The sequence below is a fragment of the Sturnira hondurensis genome, unplaced genomic scaffold (assembly GCF_014824575.4).
Source record: "Sturnira hondurensis isolate 20B ecotype Veracruz unplaced genomic scaffold, ASM1482457v3 Scaffold0019996, whole genome shotgun sequence".
Classification (NCBI taxonomy): Eukaryota; Metazoa; Chordata; class Mammalia; order Chiroptera; family Phyllostomidae; genus Sturnira; species Sturnira hondurensis.
Window position 1 is genome coordinate 152,140 of NW_028092627.1, and position 24,071 is coordinate 176,210.

Genomic DNA, 24,071 nt, shown 5'->3' on the forward strand with positions numbered 1-24,071 from the left:
ATTTATGGAGCACAGTGAAGACAGCCCTGAAAGGGAATTCATAGCAATACAGGCCTACATAAAAAAGACAGAAACATTTCAAACCCCCCCCCAATCCTACATCTACAAAAATTGATGAAGCAACAACAAACAAAGCTCAGAGTAAGTAGAAGGAAAGAAATAACAAAGATCAAGCAGAATTAAATAACAGACACAAAAAGAATAACTGAAAGGATTAATAAATATAGGAGCTGGTTCTTTGAAAAGATAAACAAAAACAACAAGCTGTTAGGCAGACTCATCACAAAAGAAACAGAAAGGACCCAAACAAGAAAAACAGAAATTAAAGAAAAAGATTACAACTGATACCACATAGATACAAAGGGTAGTAAGAAATTACCACAAACAACTATATGCCAAAAACTTGAAAATCTGAAATAAATGGACAAAATCAAAAAAAAAACATAACCTTCCAAAACTGAGTCAAGAAGAATGCCTGACTAATAACTAATAACTAACTAATAACTAATAACAGACTAATAACAGCTGGTGAAACAGAAGCACTAATCAGAAAACTCCCATCACACTAAAGCCCAGATGGTTTCACAAGAGAAGTTTACAAAATATTTGAGGATGATCAAACACCTATCCTTCTCAGATCATTTAAAATGTCCAAGTAGAGGGAAGACTCCCAAACTCTTTTAATGAAGCTAGTATCATCAAATCCCAAAACCAGGTAAAGATACAACAAAGAAAGAAAATTACAGCCCAGTATCACTGATAAAAATACCTGCTAAAATAATCAACAAAATTTTGGCAAACTGCATCCAGTGATATGTTAAAAAGATCATACACCATGATCAAGTGGGACTCACCCCGAGGATACAAAGATGTTACAATATTTGCAAATCAATAAATGTATTAAAACAAAAAGAAAGACAAAAACCACATGATCATATCAATAGACGTGGAAAAACCTTTTGATAAGGTACAACACCAATTTATGATAAAGGTACTCAGAAAAAAGGGAATAGAGCATTCCTCAATATAATAAAGGCCATATATGAAAGACCTACAGCCAACATCATACTCAATGGGCAAAAACTAAAAGCTTTCCCATGAAGATCAGGAAAAAGACAAGGATGTCCACTTTCACTATTCGATTCAATATAATATTGGAAGTCCCAGCCACAATGATCAACCAAGAAATAAAAGGCATCTAAATTGGAAAGGAGAAAGAAAAACTGTCACTGCTTACACATGACATAATAGTGAGCACAGAAAACCCCACTGACTCCAACAAAAAAAATACTCGACCTACTAAGTGAATTGGGCAAGACAGTAAAACACAAAGTCAATATTCAGAAATTGAAGGCATTTTTCAATACCAACAAGGACATATCAGAAACAGAAATCAGGGGGAAAAATCCCATTTGGTATAGCAACAAGAAAAATAATGTACCTAGGAATAAACCTAACCAAAGAGGTAAAAAACCTATACTCAGAAAACTACACACACTGAGAAAAGAAATCAGGGAAGACACAAGTAAATGGAAGCATATACTGTTCATGAATTGGAAGAATTAACATAATTGAAATGTCCATACCACTCTAAGAAATTAATAAATTCAGCACAATCCCTATTAAAATACCAATAACATATTTCACAGGTACAGAATAAACAATTCAAACATTTATATAAACCCAAAAGGACCCTAATAGCTGTAGTAATTTTGAGAAAGAAGAACAAAGTAGGAGGCAAACTATATTACATGCCAAAATAATCAAAACAGTCTGGTTCTTCAGTAACAACAGACACACAGACCAATGGGACAGAACAAAGATCCCAGAAATAAACCCAAGTCTGTATGGTCAATTAATATTCGACAAGGAGGGAGAGAAGCATAAAATGAAGTAAAAATAGCCTCTTCAACAAATGGTTTTGGAAAATCTCGCCAGCTACATGCAAAAAAATAAAACTTGACCACCAACTTACATCATACACCAACATAAACTCAAAGTGAAGTCAAAAAACTTCAACATAAGTTGCGACATCATAAAAGTCCTCTAAAATCAATAAACAACCAAAAGTGCCAGAAAATCAAACTGCATGAAACTCCAACAACCAAGGAATCAAAGAAAAAATCAACTAGAACAACCAGACTAGTAAGACCATGCAGGTGGGGCTGGCTCAGAAAAACTGGGACAAGGTAACAAACCAAACAGGCCAAGTCAGCTCAGAAAAACAATAGTGAAGCTGCTGACCAAGCTGGCAGGGCCAGCTTAGAAACACTCCAATCGAACGGCAAACTACATAGGTGGGGCTGGCTGAAGGCAAAACTGAGACTCAGAACTGGCTGTGGATTACAGCAGTTGTCATGGTGAGAAAAACTCCCAGTGTCACACGAGAGTTCACTGGAAAGTGGGCTAGTGCCAAGCAGGCGAGTTGTATTGTTCCTTCTGGCCCCTCCTGAACAGGCAGTGCCACAGCACAAGGAGGGTTGCCCTGTCCAGGTGAATACCTAAGGGCCCACCCTGTTACACCTTAATAGGTACACCAAGACAAAGAAATATGCCCCAAATGGAAAAGCAGAGCAAAACTTCAGACAGAGAAGAGAGCTAAACAATGAGGAGATGGCCAACCTATCTGATGGAGATTTTAAAGCCCTGGTAATCAAAATGCTCACAGAGAGGGAAGTCGGGAAGATGCGACAGAGTAGCATGGAGGGAACCCAGCTCCCATGCATCTGGTAGAAAATCCAGGCGGATCTACCAAAGAACAGCATAATCAACCAACAATTCCCCAACATTTATGAAAGTAAGAGACTAGAGAGTGTGACAGAGGAACCAGATAGCTGCAGGTCAGCGAGGACTCCAGAAGGCAAGTGAGGACAAAAGCGGCTGCGGGCTGTGCCCGTGGCACGCTCAAGGCAGGCAACCTCCAGCGGTGCATGGCGGTGCATGAGTACAGATGAGAGGAGGCAGGCAATCTGGGCGGGCACCATCAGTGGGAAACAGAGGCCCCGTCTGAATCCAGGGCCCGGGCGCCTGTGGCGGAGAGAACTCCAGAGGCCCGGCACCTGGTGGGACGGCAACAGACTCCGTGGGAGCCGTGGGCCTGCCACAGGGTCTGTGGGATAGAACTGACTCCCCCCTCCCCGTCTAGGCAGGTTAATACCGGGCAGAGACCTGTGGGCTTAAGTTAACCTAAAGGGTGGCAAGGGAGGAGGACCCTATTCAACTGCAGACTCTGTGGTCACCAGCCTGCTGAACCCGCCAGCCCAGGGGATTTAAGGACACCGACGTTGCTGATCTTTTCTGATTGGGCTGGGCTGAGAGGCAGGCTTTGTGGAGAAGTCTCTGTTGGAAAGTGAACTGAGGTGCTATGGGACAGCAACTTGCCTCACAGCCCAACCACCCAGCAGCCATCCAGGGGAGTGGTGGGAACACCTGGGTCCCACCATGGGACTGAGAAGGACAGTGCGAGATACTGTGGGACACAGGCAGCCTCCCAGGGGTGTGGGCATCCACATCCCAATCCGGTAGCCTGGCTTGGGCACACCTGCATACCTCCCATCAGAGAGGCCCCACTGGCCGCAACCAGAAAAACCAGTTTGGACAGTTTGAAACCTACAAAGGAAGGGTGTTTTTTTTTTTTTTTTTAATGTGTGCTTGTGTGTGTGTGTGTGTGTGTGTGTGTGTGTGTGTATTTTTCCCCTTCCCCCCTTTTTTTCTCTCAACTTCTTTTTTTAAGTAATCTTATATCTTTTAAACTGTATTGTTGCTCTATCTTTCAATATTCTGTCGCTCATTTCTTTTTCATTTTGTTCGGTTTTAGTCCTTCCGTTCTTCCCAAATTTTCCACTTATTCCTCTATTCTCCTCACTTTTGTGTGTCTGTGTGTAGGATTGTTTGTGTGTTGCTTAGTTTTCTTTTAGGTGTATTATTATTATTTTTCCATTACTCTTACTTCTTTTTTTTTTATTTAAGAATATCTTCCTCTTCTTTCTGTACAGGTTTCTTACTCCTGGCTGGTTATATTGTACTACCTGACAGGTTCCCACTGTTCTTTCCTCCACAGTGTATTGCTAATTTTCTATACTTCACTTGCTTTCCTTTGCCATACTACCAAGCTCTAAAATCCCCATTTAGACAGATCACATAGAGTCTATCACGAGACCGTTACTATAATATTATTGAAAATAAGAGCTGTTCTATACAACTGTAATACTTCATAACACATTTCTCGGACCTTAGACCACCCTACAGGTTCCTGAATTCTATTACTCTATTTACTCACATGCTACACCCAGTTAATAACATGCACTCTCACCTTACCTCAAAATCTGACCACCCGCAACCACACTGCTTTCTAGATACAACTCACAAGCGCCCCCCTTCCCAACAAGAGACTTAACTTATGTCCATCCTTTCCTAAAAGTGGCAAGCTGGGTCGAAGAGCACGGTTACCTCTATACATAACCTAAAGATTGTCTATTTCTTCTCTGCCGACTGTGTCTGTAAATAATATAAAATATCGTCTGCTATGATGAACCATTTTGCCTCCCCCACAACTGATCACACATGCACAATAAAGAAAGGAGTAGGTGGAAGCGCAGAACACTGAGATACCTGCAGGAGACAGCACTACTGAATTTCACAGGAATCCTACCACAAAAGTTCACGCCATAAACCCAGGGAAACAGAACAGATCAATTTAAGAAGCTGATGCCAACAAGAAGAGTATGACAAACAATGGGAAGACATAGAAACAATCGCCAAACGAAAGGAAAGGACGAAGCCTCAGAAAGAATGTTAGATGACATAGAGGCAAGTGAACTATCAGATGTGGAAATCAAAGCACTGGTTATCAGGAAATTCAAAGAGCTTACAACGAGCTACCAAAAACTACAGGGGAGCTACAATGAACTCTCTGCAAAATATACCAACATGAAAAAGGAAATAGAAACCATCAGAAAGGCCAAGAGGAAATGAAGAATACAATTTCTGAACTGAAGAAAACAGTAGAAGGTATGAAGAATAGAATCGATATGGCGGAGGATCGCATAAGTGAGATTGAAGACAGGATAAAAAGAATCTCCCAGACGGACCAAGTAATGGAAAAGAGAATCAGAAAAAATGAGAATTTAAGAGAAATGCAAGACAACATGAAACGTAATAATATCCAAATAATAGGAATACCAGAAGGAGAGGAAGAAGAACAAGGGATAGAAAACCTACTTGAAAGAGTAATAACGGAAAATTTTCCTAAGTTGAGGAGAGATAAAGTCACAGAGATTCAGGAAGTGCAGAGAGTCCCAATCAGGTGGAACCCAAAAGGCAGCAAGGGAGAAAAAGGAAGTAACATACAAGGGGGTCCCAATAAGGTTGGGTACTGACTTCTCAATGGAAACGTTCCAAGCAAGAAGAGAATGGCAAGAAATATTCCAAGTAATGAGAAACAGAGGCCTACAACCAACGCTACTATACCCAGCAAGGCTCTCAATCAAGATAGAAGGCCAAATACAGAGCTTCCAAGACAAAAGAAGTCTAAAACAATAGGCTTCCACCAAACAAGCTCTACGAGAATTACTAAAAGGGCTGCTTTAAGGAAAGGAAGAAAAAGAGAAAGAGAGGAACACAGGTACATAAATGGCAATAAATAAGTGCCTTTCAATAATAACCATAAATGTAAATGGATTAAATGCACCAATTAAAAGACAGAGAATAGCTGAATGGATAAGACTCCCACACATATGCTGTCTACAGGAGATTGACCTAAGGTCAAAAGACCACCACAGACTAAAAGTGAAAGGCTGGAAACAAATTTTCCAAGCAAATGGACAAGAAAAAAAAGCCAGGGTAGCAATTCTCATATCAGACAAAACAGACTGCAAAAACAGGGCTATAAAGAGAGACCCAGAAGGTCACTCCATATTACTCAAGGGAAGAATCCACCAAGAAGACATGAACATTGTAAATATACATGCACCCAACACAGGAGCACCCAAATAAAAAAAGAAAATCCTAGAGGACATCAAGAAAGATATTGACAGCAACACAATTACACTATGGGATTTTAACACCCTACTGTCAAAAATGGACAGATCTTCCAAACAAAATATCAACAAATATTTTGCAGCATTAAACCACACTCTAGATGAAATGGACATAATTGATATATATAGAGCCCTCCATCCCAAAGAAGCTAAATACTCATTCTTTTCAAATGCACATGGAACATTTGCCAATATAGACCAGATGACAGGACACTAAACAAGACTCAACAAATTTAGGAAAATAGAAATCATACCAAGCATTTTCTCTGATCAAACAGGACTGAAATTGGAAACTAACCCCACAGGAAAAAACCCAAAACACCCAAAATCATGGAGACTGAATGGTATGCTATTAAACAATGAATGGGTCAAGACAGAAATTAGGGAAGAAATCGAAAAGTTTCTGGAAACAAATGAAAATGAACTCACAACAACCCAAAAATTATGGGACACAGTGAAGGCAGTCCTGAGAGGGATCTCCATAGCAATACAGGCTTACCTAAAGAAAATAGAAACATTTCAAACAAAGAACCTAACCCAACGCCTCCAAGAACTCAAGGAACAAAAACAAAGACAGCCCAGACCAAGTAGAAGAAAGGAAATAACCAAGATCAGAGCAGAATTCAATGACTTACAGACTAAAAGCACAATTCTAAGGATCAATGAATCCAGGAGTTGGGGTTTTTGAAAAGATAAACAAAATACACAAACCTTTAAGTAGGCTCATCAAGAAAAGAAGAGAGAGGACCCAAATAAACACAATCAGAAATGAAAGAGGAGAGATTACAACTGATACCACAGAAATACAAGTGGATTCTAAGAAATTACTATGTAGAACTATATTCAAAGGAATTTGAAAACTTAGGTGAAATGGACAAATTTCTAGAAACATATGATCTTCCAAAATTCAATGAAAAAGAAGCAGAAAACCTGAACAGACCAATAACAGCAGATGAAATTGAAGAAGTAATAAAAAAACTCCCATCACACAAAAGCCCTGGACCAGATGGTTTAACAGGAGAATTCTACAAAGCTTTAAAGGAAGAACTAAAGCTTTCTTCATAGACTATTCCAAAAAATCCAAAAGGAGGGAAAACTCCCCAACTCTTTTTATGAAATCAGCATCATCCTAATTCCAAAGCCAGATAGAGACACAACAAAGAAAGAAAACTTCAGGTCACTAAAGTTTTCACTGTGTTAATCACTGATTAACATAGACGCTAAAATCCTCAATAAAATACTGGCAAATCGCATCCAACAATACATCAAAAAGATCATACACCATGACCAAGTGGGATTCATCCCAGGGATGGAAGGATGGTTCAGTATTCGTAAATCATTAAATGTAATACACCACATAAACAAAAGCAAAGACAAAAACCACATGGTCATATCAATAGATGCAGAAAAAGCTTTTGATAAGATACAACACCCATTTATGATAAAAACATTCAGCAAAGTGGGAATAGAGGGAGCAGTCCTCAATATAAGAGAGGCCATATATGAAAGACTTACAGCCAATATCATACTCAATGGGCAAATACTAAAATGTTTTCCACTAAGATCGGGAACAAGACAAGGTTGTCCACTTTCACCACTTCTATTCAATATAGTATTGGAAGTTCTAGCCACAGTGATCAGATAAGAAAAGGAAATAAAAGGCATCCAAATCGGAAAGGAGGAAACAAAACTGTCATTGTTTGAAGATGACATGATAGTGTACATGGAAAATCCAATAGCCTCTACCAAAAAACTGCTCGAACTAATAAATGAATTTGGCAAAACAGCGGGATACAAAGTCAATATCCAGAAATCAAAGACATTTTTGTACACCAACAATAAAACAGCAGAAGCAGAAATCAAGAAAAAAATCCCATTTGGTATAGCAAAAACAAAAATAAAATATCTGGGAACAAACATAACCAAGGAGGCAAAAGACCCATATGCAGAAAACTACACAACACTGAAGAAAGAAATCAAGGAAGACACAAATGGAAACATATATCGTGTTCATGGATTGGAAAAATTAACATCATCAAAATGTCCATACTACCCAAAGCAATTTACAGATTCAATTCAATACCTATTAAAGTACCAATGGCATATTTCACAGACATAGAAAAAACACTTCAAAAATTTATATGGAACCATAAAAGAACCCAAATAGCAGCTGCAATTTTGAGAAAGAAGAACAAAGTAGGAGGGATCACAATACCTGATATCAAACTGTATTACAAGGCCACTGTAATCAAAACAGCCTGGTACTGGCATAAAAACAGGCACATAGACTAATGGAACATAACAGACAAGCCAGGAAAAAACCCAAGTCTCTACAGTCAATTAATATTCGACAAAGGGGGCAGTAACATAAAATGGGGTAATGATAGCCTCTTCAACAAATGGTGTTGGGAGAACTGGACAGCTACATGCAAAAAAATGAAACTCGAGCACCAACTTACACCATACACCAAAATTAATTCAAGGTGGATAAAAGACTTAAATATAAGCCATGAAACCATTAAAACTCTAGAGGAGAGCATTGGCAGGAAAATCTCAGATATTCCACGCAGCAATATTTTTACTGATACATCCCCTAGAGCATGGGACATAAAGGAAAGAATAAACAAATTGGATCTCATCAAACTTAAAAGCTTCTGCATGGCCAAGGAAAACAGTATCAAGATAAAAAGAGAAGCAACTCTTTGGGAAAACATATTTGCCAATGACACCTCAGACAAAGGTTTAATCTCCAAAATATACAAAGAACTCACACAACTCCACTCAAAGAAGATGAGCAACCCAATTAAAAAATGGGCAAAGGACTTGAACAGACATTTCTCCAAGGAGGACATACAGAGGATCCAGAGACACATGAAAAGATGCTCGATATCACTAGCTATCAGAGAGATGCAAATCAAAACCATAATGAGATACCAGTTAACACCAGTCAGAATGGCTATCGTAAACAAAGCAACAAACAACAAGTGTTGGAGAGGTTGTGGGGAAAAGGCGACTCTAGTTCACTGTTGGTGGGATTGCAGACTGGTACAAGCATTATGGAAAACAGTATGGAATTTTCTAAGAAAACTAAAAGCGAACGTGCCTTTTGACCCAGCAATTCCACTGTTAGGAGTATATCCTAAGAACCCTGAAGCACCAATCCAAAAGAACCTATGCACCCCAATGTTCATAGTAGCACAATTTATGATAGCCAAGAGTTGGAAGCAACCTAGATGCCCATCAGTCAATGACTGGATCAAAAAACTATGGTACCTTTACACAATGGAATTCTATCCTGCAGAAAGGAAGAAGGAGCTCCTACCCTTTGCAACATCATGGATGGAACTGGAAAGCATTATGCTGAGCGAAATAAGCCAGGTGGTGAAAGACGAATACCATATGATATCACCGTTAACAGGAATCTAAACAACAAAACAAACAAGCAAGCATAATGTAACCAAAGACACTGTAATACAGAAAGTGCTGACAGGGTCCAGAGGGGAGAGTGGAGAGAATCACAGGGGAAAAAGGGAAGGACTCAAATGAACAAGAATAAAGGACACATGGACAATAACTAAGGTGGGGGGCGGAAATGGGAGGGAAGTGGGGACCACTGGTGGGGGCGGGGCTGGGAGTACAAGACAGAAAACTGTACTTGAACAAGAATTAAATAAAAATTTTAAAAAAGGCTCACAGAACTCATTGAGCTTGCTCAAAACATGAAAAACACAAATGAAAGACAATACCCAAAATGATATAAAGCAAAATATTCAGGGAACCAACACAGTGACAGGAAGGAAACCAGGACTCAAGGCAACGATTTGTAACAAGGGAAGGACAAAACATGCAAGGAGAACAGAATGAAGAAACAAAAATTAGAAAAAATGAAGAGAGGCTGAGGATTCTCTGGGACAACCTGAACATTTCAACACCTGAATCATACAGGTACCAGAAGGAGAAGAAGAGAAAGAGCAAGAAATTGAAAACTTACCTGAACAAATAATGAAGGAAAACTTCCCTAATCTTGCACAGGAAATAGACTTCCAGGAAATCGAGAGTCCCAAAGAATTTGGACCCAAAGAGGAATACACCAAGGCACAGTATCAGTAACCTACCCAAGATTAAAGACAGAGAGAGAATCTTAAAGGCAACAAGAGAAGCCCTGGTTGGTGTAGCTCAGTGGATTGAGCACAGGCCTACGAACCACACGATCGCGGTTCAATTCCCAGTCAGGTCACATGCCTGGGATGCCAGCCAGTTCCCAGCAGGGGACTCACAAGAAGCAACCAGACATTGATATTTCTCTCTCTCTCTCTCTCCTTCCCTTCCCCTCTAAAGATAAATGAATAAAATCTTTTTAAAAAGCAGGAATCCTTATTTTTAAAAAAAAAGAAAGCAGCAAGAGAAAAGGAGACAGTTACCCACAAAGGAGTTCCCATTAGGCTATCAGTTGATAACTCAAAAGAAATCTTGCAGGCAAGAAGGGGCTAAAAAGAAGTATTTGAAGTCACGAAAGGCAAAGAGCTGCATCCAAGATTACTCTTTCCAGCAAAGCTTTCATTTAGAATGGAAGGGCAGATCAAGTGCTTCCCAGATAAGGTCAAGTTAAAGGAGTTCATCACCACCAAGCCCTTATTATATGAAATATTAAAAGGACTCATCTAAGAAATTGAAGAAGTTAAAAAACTATGAATAGTAAAATGATAAAAATACTCATAACTATCAAACGAACCTAAAAGAAAAGAAAAACAATGAAAACAAAAACTAACCAACTAGAACAGGAACAGAATCAAAGAAATGGACATCACATGGAGGGATTTCAGTGGGGAGGGGGGAGGGAGGAATGGGAGGAAAAAGTACAGGGAAAAAGAAGGATAATTAGTAGGCACAAAATAGATGAGGAAAGATCAAAAATGATATAGGAAACAAAGAACTCAAAGAACTTATATGGTACAACCCATGGACATGAACAAAGGAGGGGATCCTGGAGAGTTAGGGGGGCAGGGCGAAGGCGAAAGGGGGAAAATTGAGAAAACTGTAATATCGTAATCCATAAAAATACTTTAAAAAAAGGAAAAAATAAACAAATGAGATTTCATCAAAATAAAAAGGTCCTGAATGGCTAAAGAAAACATCAGCAAAATGAAGGGAACCAATCTTACGGGAAAAAATATTTGCCAATGATAGCTCAAACAAGGGTTTGACCTCAAAAATACACAAAAAACTCACAAAACTCCACTCCAGGAAGACAAAAAACCCATTAAGAAAATTGGCAAAGGACCTGAACAGACACTTCTCCAGGGAGGATATACAGAGGCCACCAAGGCTCATGAAAGGATGATCCACATCACTAGCCATTAGAGAGATACAAATTAAAATCACAAGAAGCTACCACTTCACACGGGTCAGAATAAAAAACCTATGGGTATTGAGGTGGTGGGAGGCAGCTACCATAAAAAATCAACAAACAGTAAGTGCTGGCAAGGTTGTGAAGAAAAGAGAACCCTAGTACACTGTTGGTGGGAATGAAAACTGGTGTAGCCACTATGGAAAACACTGTGAAATTTCCTCACAAAACTAAAAATAGAACTGCTTTTTGGTCAAGCAATTCCACTGCTGGGATTAAAACCTAAGAGTCCTGAAACACCAATTCAAAAGAACCTATGTACCCCAATGTTCATAGAGTCACAAATTACAAGAACTTATGCACCCTAATGTTCATAGCAGCACAATTTACAATAGCCAATTGCTAGAAGCAACCCAAGTGACCCTTAGTAAATGAGCTGATCAAAAAATTGTGGCTCTGTTGCATAGCATGGAATACTATGCAACAGAGAATGAGGACACTCATACTTTTAAAGACAGCATGGATGGAAACAAAGAACATTGTGCTAAGTGAAATAAGCTAGGCAGTGAAAGGCAAATACCATATGATCTCACCTCTTAGTGGAACCTAAGGAACAAAACAAAGAAATGACAAAAACAGAACAAGAAACATTGAAGTAAAGACAAATTAACAGTAAGCAGAGGGCAATGGGGAGGGGGATAACGAGGGATAAAAAAGGGAAGGGTCGTCAAGGTACATGTATAGGAACAAACTGACATCTGGCCAAGATGGAGGCATAGGTACATACACTTCCTCTCCTCACACAACCAAAAAGTGGACAACTTAAAAACAAAAAAATAACCAGAAGCATCAGAAAATCAAAGTGTACAGAAGTCTGACAACTAAGGAGTTAAAGAAGAAACATTCAGCCACACTGGTAGAAGGGTCTGAGATGGGGAGGTGGGTGGAGAGGACTTGGAGCAAGGTAGAACTGGCAGTATGGGCACTTCCACACTTGTGTGTGGATAAATCAGGTGGAACAAGGGGGAAGTGAGACAGACCTCTCAACCCAAGGTTCCAGTGGGGGTAAATAAATCCTCAAAACCTCTGAATGAAAAAGCTCTGGAGGTTGAGGAGGCGGGAGAAAGTCCCAGCCTCTCAGAAGAGTTCACTGTAGAGAGCCCCAGGGTCCTAGAATGTACACAAAATCATCCAGCCCAAAATGAGCATCAAAAGGGCCCAATTTACCTGTGGGTTGTGGAAGAAATGACTGAAAGCCTGTCCAGAGCTGAGCAACTTGCATTGTTCCTCTTGGACCCCTCAGCCACATACAGTGCCACAACACAGCCATGTGGGTTGCCATACCCTGGTGAATAACTAAGGCTCCACCCCTACTATGTAACAGGTGTGCCCAGACCAAAAAAAAAGGCCAATTAAAAGAACAAATAAAAGCTCCAGAAAAAATACAACTAAGTGGGGAAAGAGACAGACAACCTGTCAGATGCAGAGTTCAAAACACTGGTAATCAGTATGCTCTCAGAAATAGTTGAGTTTTGGTCGAAAAATATAGGAAAAATTAAGGCTATGAAAAGTGAAATAAAGGAAAACCCATAGAGAGCCAACACTAAAGGGAGGAAACTGGGACTCAAATCAATGGTTTGGAACAGAAGGAAGAAATAAACATTCAACCAGAACAGAATGAAGAAATAAGAATTCAAAAAAAGAAAAAAATGACGAGAGGCTAAGGAACCTCCAGGGCAACTTTAAAAGTTCCAACATCTGAATCACAGGGGTGCCAGAAGGAGAAGAGGGAGAGCAAGAAACTGAAAATTTATCTGAAAAGATAATGAAGAAAAATTTCCCCAATCTGGCAAATGAAATAGACTTCCAGAAGTCCAGTAAACATAGAAGAGTCCCAAAGAAGTAGGACCCAAGGAAGCACATACCAAGGCATATCATATTTACATCACTCAAAATTAAAGAGAAGGAGAGAATCCTAGAAGCAGCAAGAGGAGACAGTTACCTGCAAAGGAGTTCCCAGAAGACTATCAGCTGCTTTCTTAAGAGAAACCTTGCAGGCAAGAAGGGGCTGGAAAGAAGTATTCCAAGTCATGAAAGGCAAGGACCTATATCCAAGAATAGTGTCTATCAAGCAAAACTATCATTTAGAATGAAAGGGCAGATAAAGTGCTTCCCAGATAAAGTCAAGTTTAAGGAGTTCATCATCACCAAGCCCTTATTATATGAATTATTAAAGAGTCTTATACTCTGGTTTCTCTTCAGATCGCATAAATCTTTTGCCTTTTAAAGAGTCTTATCTAAGAAATTGAAGAAGATAAAAAATATGAACGGTAAAATAACTATAAACTCACAACTATCAATAACCGAACCTAAAAAACAAAACAAAAAGCAACTAAGCAACAACTACAACAGGATCAGATTCACAAATAGATATCACATGGAGGGTTATCAGCCAGTAGGGGGAGATGGGAGAATGGGAAAAAAGGTACAGGGAATAAAAAGCATAAATGGTAGGCACAAAATAGACATGGGAAGGTTAATAATAATATGGAAATGGAGAAGCCAAAGAATTTATATGTACAACCCATGGACATGAACTAAGGTGGAGGAATGATGGGGGGGGCAGGCTGAAGGGGAATGAAGGGGCGAAAAATGGGACAACTATAATAGCATAATCAATAAAATATATATTTTTAAAAAGGAACATGTATAAAGTATCCATGGTTAAAGTCAAAGGGGAATAGAATTGAGGGTGGGAATTGGAGGTGGGTGGAGTAGGGGAGAGTGGAGCAACTGTGCTTGAAGAAGAACAAAATAAATGAATAACAGTTTTTAAAAAGACACTAATTCTAAGGACTTGTTTATGGTAATATGGCTAAATTTTTAAGTTTTTTTCTCGATAAGTTGTGTATTAATGAAATAATGTGTTGCTCCCTCGATAGTGTGACTCAGAAGTCTAATTGTAGGCCTACAAAGCAAAGGGTCGTGGGTTCCATTCCCAGTCATGGCACATGCCTGGGTTGCAGGCCAGGTCCTGGTGAGGACAAGTGACAGGGAACCACACACTGATTTTTCTCTCCCTTTCTTTCTCTTTTCCTTGCCTTCTGTATAAAAATAAATAACATTTTAAAAAACAAGAAATAATGTATTGGATTTTATTTTAAAATACTCCAGTATTAGTGAGTGAGGAATGGGGGTTACAGACAAATTTGAACACCTGTTGATGATTGCCAAGGCTGGGAAAACCACTATGCTAGTCTCTACTTTTCACAGTAGCTTATCTTGTGAGAACTGGGTATGTGGGTATTCTTTAAAATCATCTTTCAAGCAAACAAAAGGAAGGAATTTTACAATGATGGTAATATCACAAACACCGCAGGGATATTATTTTATAACATGAACAGAAAATGGGAAAAAAGTTAGAAGCATTGATTTAAAAGATAAAAACACCTATTGGTTCCTACTATATTAACACAGTTCAACTGAAACAAACATGGAATCCTATTAGTTACAAGTAGCACATCTTAGCTTCAAACAGACACATGAAGAAATTAAGCTTCTTTGTTGTATGTTTAGTACATATCGTAGCCTACACATAGTATCACCTGGATCTCTGCAATATCCATTCATTTATTTGGGCTCAGTTTCCTGGTTTATAAAATGGTAATACTGCTTCTTGAAGATTATTATGACAGCTAAAAAAACTACCTGTAAAGTATTAGGTTAAGTGCTGACACAAAGGCAGGTATTCACTAAATGATAACTATTTATTAGCCATTCAACACACATTTAAGTTCCTATTAAGTAAAGCAGTCTTCTTTTCTTACAGATCTCCCTGACTCCTTATTCCACTTCATTTTCTATTCTGACATGTTTCTGTTTGTACCTCTCTTTTGAATACAAGATAATGCCCAAACTTTCAATCACTAATTTTGCTGTTTGTTCAAATACTTCATAAACACCGACATCTCAAACAGTCTTAATTCGCTGGAATCCCTGTTTCTACACTTGCCAATTCACTCTATTTTATAAAGTTATATATCTAAGCCATAGATTTTTACTGTAACGTTTCTCTAAATTTAAGATAAAATTCAAATTCTTCTTTCTTATCATTTGTTCTAAATTTGTACAATCTGCCAGCCTTTGGAAACATAAAGGTACATAAGATGGCCCATGGGTTCTAAAAAAAATTTCCATGTAATGGTGGAAACAGGCCATGAAAGTAGAGAGAGGTAGCACTAAAATAAACAGGAGAATATGAAAAGTATTCCCCAAAGCAATACTGCTAGAACAAATTGAAGCCCTGATCTCAACAGTGTTTCTAAAAGAAACTATAGCCATTTCCTCCATGATGCTAGTATACAAGGAAAATTTTTACTGTTTTCCCAAAATGTTGTCCATTTTCATACAAAAGTCCCTTTGTTTATATTTAGAGTGCTGGCTTTGCAGCCTAGGTACAGGTAGATCACTTACAACCTGGGTAAGTTTGGCTAGTTAGTTAACTCCATTTGGACTCAGTTTTTTCTTTTCTAAAATTATGATAAAAACAGTACTGCTTTTACAACCATCACATGATTGTTTTGATAATTAACTAAGCTATGGAATGTAAAACACTAATAGCATATGGTATTAATACCCAATAAATGTTGGCTATTAAATTTTTTTCTTGAGTCACAATTGAATTTTTCACTAAAATCTTTAGCCTATCCAGTTATTCCACTCCTATCATCATCTTTCAAAAATAAGAAAGTAAGCTCTCATTTCTCTCTACGGGGAACTGAGTCATTGGACCTAAGCCTCAAAACATGGCTAAAATGATTACTTAAACAAGTAGCTTTATATATATATACACATATATATATATATATATATAAGCTATATTATTTATATGTGTATATAACTTTTATTTTTCTAACTACAACCTTAAGGAAGAAATTTCACATTGTTAATCAGCATACATGGGTGTGCCTCTGTGCATGTGTGTATAGGTATATTCACATATACAAGTGTGGACACAAAATCCCAGAATTTACTTATAAAAATTGTATATTTATTCTTACATGTTTAAACTTCAGGCACTTTCAAATTACTCTCCATTTGATACAATACACCTATCAAGATTTTTTTTTTATTGCTGAAAACAGTTTTTGAACTTGTCCATTATGATGCCTTAGTGTTCCTGAGTTTTTTGTTTCACCTCTTCCAACATCAGCAAACTGTTCCCTTTTAAAGACTTTTTCTACCAGGGAAACAAAATAAAGTCACTCAAGGCAAGATCTGGCAAATGGGGAGAGTAGGGCATGGGGGTTATACTGTTTTTGGTAAAAAACTGAACACTTAGCACAGTGTAGGCAGGTGTGCCTGTAAATCACCCATCATGAAATGGGCAAATGTGTTGAATTTCGAGTCTACAAAAAAAATTTACTAAAGCTGAATGCAACCTCTCACAAGGCCTACTAGTACACTCATAATTGAGATGGGTTGCTAGAACGCTAAGCTAAAGGGGGAAGCTGGGCTACAAAGTATATAACCTCCAGAAAATAATTCTGAGTTTTTATGGGGTCTCTACTTGTCTACATACTCACAAATATACATACATGTGTATATACGTCACAAGAGATAACACCACTTCAACATGTAAAGAACTCTTAAATAATTTTTAATGATTGTTGTCCAATTACAGTTGTCCTACCTTTTCCCCAATTGCTCACCTCTATCCCACTCCTACACTTCCAGAGTCAATGGCCCCCAATGTTCTAGTCTATGAATACTCTATTTGTGTTCCTTTGCTTGAGCCTTCCACATCTTTCCCTCATTATACTCCTCCCTGGTCCCCTATGGTCACTTTTACTTTCTTCTTTATTTTCATATCACTAGTTCTATTTTGCTCAACTGTTTCTTTTGTTGATTATGTTCCACTTAAACGTGACATCATACAGTAATTGTCTTTCACTGTGCGGCACACTTCACTTAGTATAAGGTTCTCCAGTTCCATCCATGCTGTAGTGAAGGATAAGCGTTCCTTTCTTGTGCTGAGTACTATTTCATTGTGTAAATGTACCATAGTTTCTTAATCCACTCATTTACTGATGGTGCACTTCCGTTGCCTCCAGGACTTAGCTATCATAAATTGTACTACTGTGAATATTGGGGTGCATAGGTTCTTTTGAATTGGTGTTTCAGGATTCTTAGGGTATAGTCCCAGCAACAGGATCACTAGATCGGAAAGGCAGTTCCATCTTTATTTTTTTGAGGAAATCCCATACGATTTTCCACAGTGGCTACACTAGTCTGTATTCCCACCAAAAGTATGCTAGGGATCCCTCTTCACAACCTCACCAGCACTTGTTTGTTGATTTGTTTATGATGGTCATTCTGACTGGTATGATTTGGTTTTAATTTGCATTTCGGTAATGGCTAATGATGTTGAGCATCCTTTCATATGCCTATGGGCTGTCTGTATGTCCTCATTGGACAAGTGTCAGTTCAGGCCCTTTGCCCATTTTTGAACTGGATTGTTTGTTTTCCTGGTGTGAAGTCATGTGAGTTCTTTGTGTATTTTGGAGATCAAACCTGTGTCTGAAGTATCACTGGCAAATATGTTCTCCCATATCATTGGTTCCCTTTCCATATTGGTAATGTTTTCTTTAGCTGTGTAGAACCTTTTTATTTGATGTAGTCTCATTTGTTTATTCTTTCCTTTATATCCCTTGCTCTAGAAGATGTATCAGTGACAGTATTCCTGTGTGGGAAATAGGAAATTTTTCTGCCTACATTTTCCTCTAGGACTTTTATGATGTCATGACTTACACTAAAGTCTTTTATCCATCTCGAATTTATTTTGGTATATGGTATAAACTGGTGGTCTACTTTCTTTCTTTCTTTTTTTTACATATACTACAACATTTATTTAAGAGACTAGTTTTACTCCATTTTATGTTCTGGGCCCTTTGTCAAACATTAACTGACCATAGTGGCACAAGTTCATTTCTGGGCTTTCTAATCTCTTCCACTGGTTTATATGTCTGTTCTTACATAAGTATCAGACTGTTTTGATTACACTTGTCTTATAATATACTTTGATATCAGGTATTGAGATCCCTCTTACTTTGTTGTTCCCTTTCAAAATTGCTGAGGCTATTCAGGGTTATAATTTCACATAAACTTTTGAAATATTTGTTCTCCAACTGTGAAATATGTTATTGGTACTTTGAATCTATAGATTGCTTTGCGTAGCATGCACATTTTGATGATGTTAATTCTTCCTATCCATAAAAATGGTATATGTTTCCATTTCTTTGTGTCTTCCTTAGTTTCTTTCTTCAGTGTTGTGTAGTTCTCTGAGTACTGGTCTTTTGCCCTCCTTGTCTAAGTTTACTCTGAAGTATTTCATTTTTCTGGTTGCTATACTAAATAGAATTCTTTTTCTTATTCATTTACTTGTTTGTTTGTTTGTTTAGTGAGGTATTTCATTGCTGGTGTACAAAAAGGCCTTTGATTTCTAAGGCCTTTGACTTTGAATCCTGCTGTTTTGTCACATTCACCTGTAAGATTGGGTAGTTTTTTGGTGGAGTCTATAAGGCTTCCTTTTTAAAAAAAAATTATTTATTTTTAGAGAGAGGGGGAGGGAGATAGAAAGAGAGGGAGCAAAACATCAATTTATGGTTGCCTTGACCCTACTGGGGACTCAGCCCACAAAGCAGGCATGTGTGCTGACTGGGAATTGAAGCAGCGACCCTTTACATCACAGCCTGGCACTAAATCCACTGAAGCACATCAGACATAGCTACAGAGTTTTCTACGTAAACTATCATATCATCTGCAAACAGTGATAGCTTTACTTCCTCCTTTCCAATTTGGATCCATTTATTTTTCTCCTGTGATCATTGTGGCTAGAACTTCCAATGCTGTGTATAACAGATGTGGTAAAGCGGACATCCTTATCTTGTCCACAGTGGTAGTGGGAAAGCTTTTAGTTGCCTGTTGAGTATGGTGTTAGCTGTAGGTTTCCCATATGTGGCCTTTATTATGCAGAAGTGTGCTCCCTGTATTCCCACTGTGCTGAATGTTTTTATCATAAATGGGTGACGTACCTTATCAAATGCTTTTTCAGCATCTGTTGATATAATCATGGGGGTTTTTGTCTTTCGTATTATTTATGTGGTGTATTACATTTATTGATTTGTATATATTGTACTATCCTTACAACCATGGGATGAATCCCACTTGGTCATGGTATATGATATTTTTAATGTGTTGCTGGGTGTGGTTTGCCAATTTTTTTGAGGATTTTAGCATCTAGTTCATCATAGATGAACATAGTAGTTTTCTTTCTCTGTTGTGTCTTTATCTAGTGCTGGAATTAGAATACTGGCCTCACATGAACAGTTTGGGAGTATTCCATCTTCTTGGATTTTCTGTAATAGTTTGAGAAGAATTGGAGTTAGCTCTTCTCTAAATGTTTGGTAATAATCTCCAGTGAATTCATCTGGCCCATGGCTTTTGTATGCTGGAAGTGTTTTTATAACTACTTCAATTTCACTAGTTGTAATTGGTCTATTTAGGGTTTCTGCTTCTTCTTGACTCAGTTTTGGAGGATTATGTTTCTAGAAATTTATACATTTCACCCAGGTTTTCAAATTTCCTGGCATAGAGTTGTTCATAGTAATTTCTTAACAATCCTTTTTATTTCTGTGGTATTGGTTATAATTTCACCTTTCTCATTTCTGATTTTACTTACTGGGGTCCTCTCTACTTTTCTTGATGAGTCCAGTTAAAGGGTTCTTGTTTTTCTTATCTTTTCAATGAACCAGCTTCTGGATTCATCAATCACCCTAATTGTTCTTTTAGTCACCATGGCATTTAATTCTACTCTGATCTTGATTATTTCCTTCCTTCTGCTCACTCTTGGCTTTGTTATAGTTTCTGTAGTTTCTGTAGATATATGGTTAGGTCATTTATTTGAAAAGTTTCTATCTTTTTGATAGGCCTGAAAGGCTATGAACTTCCCTCTCAAGACTACCTTCTCTATGTCCCATAGGTTTTGGTTTGTTGTGTGTTCATTTTCATTTGTTTCCAGAAACTTTTTAATTTCTTCCATGTTCTCATTTTATACCCTTTCATTGTTTTAATAACATGTTATTCAGTCTCAATATATTCGACTGTTTTTTAGTTTCTTCCTTGAGGGTGATTTCTAGGTTCAAGCCATTGTGATCCAAGAAAATGCTTAATATAATTTCAATTTTCTTGAATTTCTTGAGGCTTGATTTGTGTACTATCATGTGATCTGCCTTTGAAAATATTCCATATGCTATTGAATAGAATGTGTATTTTTGCTTCTTTGTTGTGAAAGGTTCCATATGTATCAGTTAAGCCCATGTGCTCTAGTGTGTCATTCAGTGCCAATATGACCTTGTTGATTTTTGTTTGGAAGATCTGTCCATTGTCGACAGTTGTGTGTTAATAGTCAAATACTAGGAGTACATTGCTGTCTACATCTTTCTTGAAGTTCTCCAAGATTTTCCTTATATAATTGGGTGATCCTATGTAGGGTGAAAATAGGTTTACAATTGTTATAGCTTCCTAATGTATGCTTCCCTTGAGAATTATGAAATTACCTTTGTCTCTTTTTATGGCCTTTGTTTTGAAATCTATTTTTTCTGATATAAGTATTGCTACCTCGGCTTTTTTCCCCCCTGTCCATTTGCTTGGAATAGTTTTTCCAAGCCTTCACTTTTATAGTCTGTGCAGGTCTTTTGTTCTGAGGTTGGTCTGTTGTAGATAGCATACATATGGGTCATATTTTCTTTTCCATTCAGCGAACCTAGTCTTTTGATCAGAGCATTTAATCCATTTCCATTTAACATTTACTACCGAAGGGCCCCTTATTCATTCCCAGTTTTCCTTTTGTACCTGTGTTCCTTTCTCTCTCACTCTATATCTTCATCTTCTTAAAGCAATCACTTCAGTATGTCCTGCAATGCTGGTTTGGTGGAGGAGTATCATTTAAGCTTTTGTCTGGGAAACTTATTTCACATTCCATTTTAAATGACAGCCTTGCTCCGTAGAATAATCTTGGTTGCAGGCCTTTGCTCTTCATTACTGGATTATTTCTTGCCATTGTCTTCTGGCTTGTAGTGTTTCTGCCAAGATATCACGTGCTAGCCGTATCGGAGCTCCCTTGTATGTTATTATCTGTTTCTCTCTTGCTGCTTTTAGGATTCTTTGTCTTTACAATTTGGCGTGTTCATTATGATGTGTATTAGAATAGACCTCCCTGGGTTCATCTTGATTGGGACCCTCTGTACTTCCTGAATTTTCATGGCTTCTCCCCTCTCCAGGTCAGGGAAGTTTCAGTCATTATTTTTTCAAACAGGTTTTCTATCCCTTGCTTCATTTCTTCTCCTTCTGGTATTCCTATGATTTGAATATTGTTCCATTTCATGTTGTCCTGCACTTCCCTAAAGTTATCTTGTTACTCTCCTTTGCCAGCTAGATCTATGGGACTCAGTGGTGTGATCTCTTTGATCTCTTCATCTGGATGCTCTAGGGTTGCCATTTCTTCTGTTTGTGTGGGCTCTTCTGTTTTAGTTGGGATCTACTTCAGGTAGCTCCTTTGTTGGAGGGTTCTCCCCTCCAGCAGGCTTACCGGTAGTCACAACTCCCACCTCGTCTTGTATTCTGTTGATTGTTAAGTATAACAAATTAGTTTTGTAGAATCTCAGGTCCTGCACATGGTGGGGTCAGGGGTGGGGCAGGGTTGGGCTCCATTTTCTCTTTTCAATGGTTCAGAAAGGATGGGGACTCAGTCTGTGCTTCAATAATCCATGTGCCCAGTTTCCATTCCACCTCCTGACAGTACTGAGTGGCCCACACTCTCTTCTCTGCACAGTTGCTCCACATTGGCATTGATAAACCACCACACTTTGTACCCCTTCGATCAACTGTAAGGTTTCCTGACAATACTCCTTCCTCGTTGCCCACCAGTTGTGCATGGGAGGTCCCTGACCTGTGTGTCTCAGTTCCTCTTTTAAAAAGTCTCTGTTAGCGCCACTGCCACTCCAAGCCAGTGCCTGGTTTTCTACACACTCCAACTCTCTAGCAAATCCAGAGTCTATCTCACTCATGGCCAGTCGAAGCCTACCTTTTTTCCCAGCTCCAGAAACTGCCAGGATTAACCCCTACCTCACTCTCTGGGACTTCCTGGCTGGCAACTGCTGCTCCAGCTTCAGTGATCCTCAACTGTGAATGAGTTTGTTGCCTCCCCCGCCACAGCGACTTTACACTGGAATGGGTCTGGGAATTCCCCACCTGGGAGGGAAGGGAATTTCTAGGCTGCTATCACTGACCCAGCTCTCCTCCGATATTGCCTCTGCAGCATCCGTGGTTTCTGGCACCATGCCTGGAAACCTTCACTGACTGCCTATAAAACCTCCTTACTGCCTGTTTCCAATTGTCCTCTGCACACTGGCTTCTAAACTTCTTATCAGCTATGATTCTGTTGGCTGTTCATTTTGTTTTTTTGGAAAATCAACCAGTTGGGTACATGAGCAAGTGGATTTAAGTCTCACCTACTTTGCCACCATTCTGTAAAGCACTCTTATTTCTTTCTTTCTTTCTTTCTTTTTTTTTTTTGACATGCTGGTCCCAAACAACTACATTGATTTCATGAATCACAGTTTTAAAAACACTGGTTCAGACTACCTTCATGTTTTAAAGGGTGATCTATTCTTAAGTCATTATTCCTATTCTGTATACTACTTACAAAATACTGCTGAGTAACCCTGAATTCATATGACGGTGAAGCCATATCATATTCAACTTAAAATATCTTCTTTTAACAGGTATCCATGTACATCTGGCAAGTTTCTGGATTCATCAAGAAAAGTGTTACTAAACATGGGTTATTAACTGAAGTCTAACAGAACTAAGTCTTTTTCTCTTTGTAATGGCAAAGTGTCCCATGATTCAAGACTGAGTTACTCTGACCACAGATAGAATATTAACAGGCTTTTAAAGATATCAACAGCTAGCCTCTCAGTTCAGTAAAAAAGCACTGGCATCACTACCCTTTTCTACCCTTTTCTTTAGAGAAAGTTCCATGTCCTCTAAAGAAACATTTGGAACAGTTGTCCAAGGGAAAAAGAGAACTCTGGAATTAAAAGCTCAATATACAATAGTGGCCAGAATTTCTGTTCATCAAACTGCTATATCAAAGATGGCAATGATAAAAAGACAATAAGTAATAAGAGAACACACTTGTAACTCATGTAACTTAACATCAAATGTAGAGAGGGACTGTAAAGAAGAACCCAAGAAGATTAAGATATAAACACTTACATTTACATTGTCACTCCTGGGCCAAAAAACATCTCCGCTGCTATAGTCATTTTTGCCTATTCCATCACCAGGATCTGCCTCTAACTCACTGACTATTAGTGTGTCACCTAAAGGCTTGGAGGAAGTAATTACAGCTCCATCCTAAAACAGATTAAACACATACACAAACACATTAAAAAAATACATTCATTACTGATTGCATAAAGAATCAGAGTTGCACTACAAACTCAAGGAGACCACTAAAAGTTGGACATTTTCACACAATCAAGAATGCTTAAAGATTTGAAAGTTAAAAACATAAAAACTACCAATTCTGTGGTTATAAAATGTAAGTAACATTAGAGACA

General features: G+C 38.4%; 1 protein-coding gene across 6 annotated transcripts in view; it reads right to left on the reverse strand.

Annotated features, from left to right (window-relative positions):
• ARHGEF12 (Rho guanine nucleotide exchange factor 12) overlaps positions 1-24,071 on the reverse strand; it is a 212,784-nt gene that overhangs the window by 87,721 nt on the left and 100,992 nt on the right. For all 6 annotated transcript variants that reach the window (XM_037028530.1, XM_037028529.1, XM_037028532.1 and 3 more), the window contains one exon: positions 23,725-23,865. In XM_037028530.1, the coding sequence (XP_036884425.1) occupies positions 23,725-23,865 (141 nt within the window). The remainder of the gene's footprint in view (positions 1-23,724; positions 23,866-24,071) is intronic.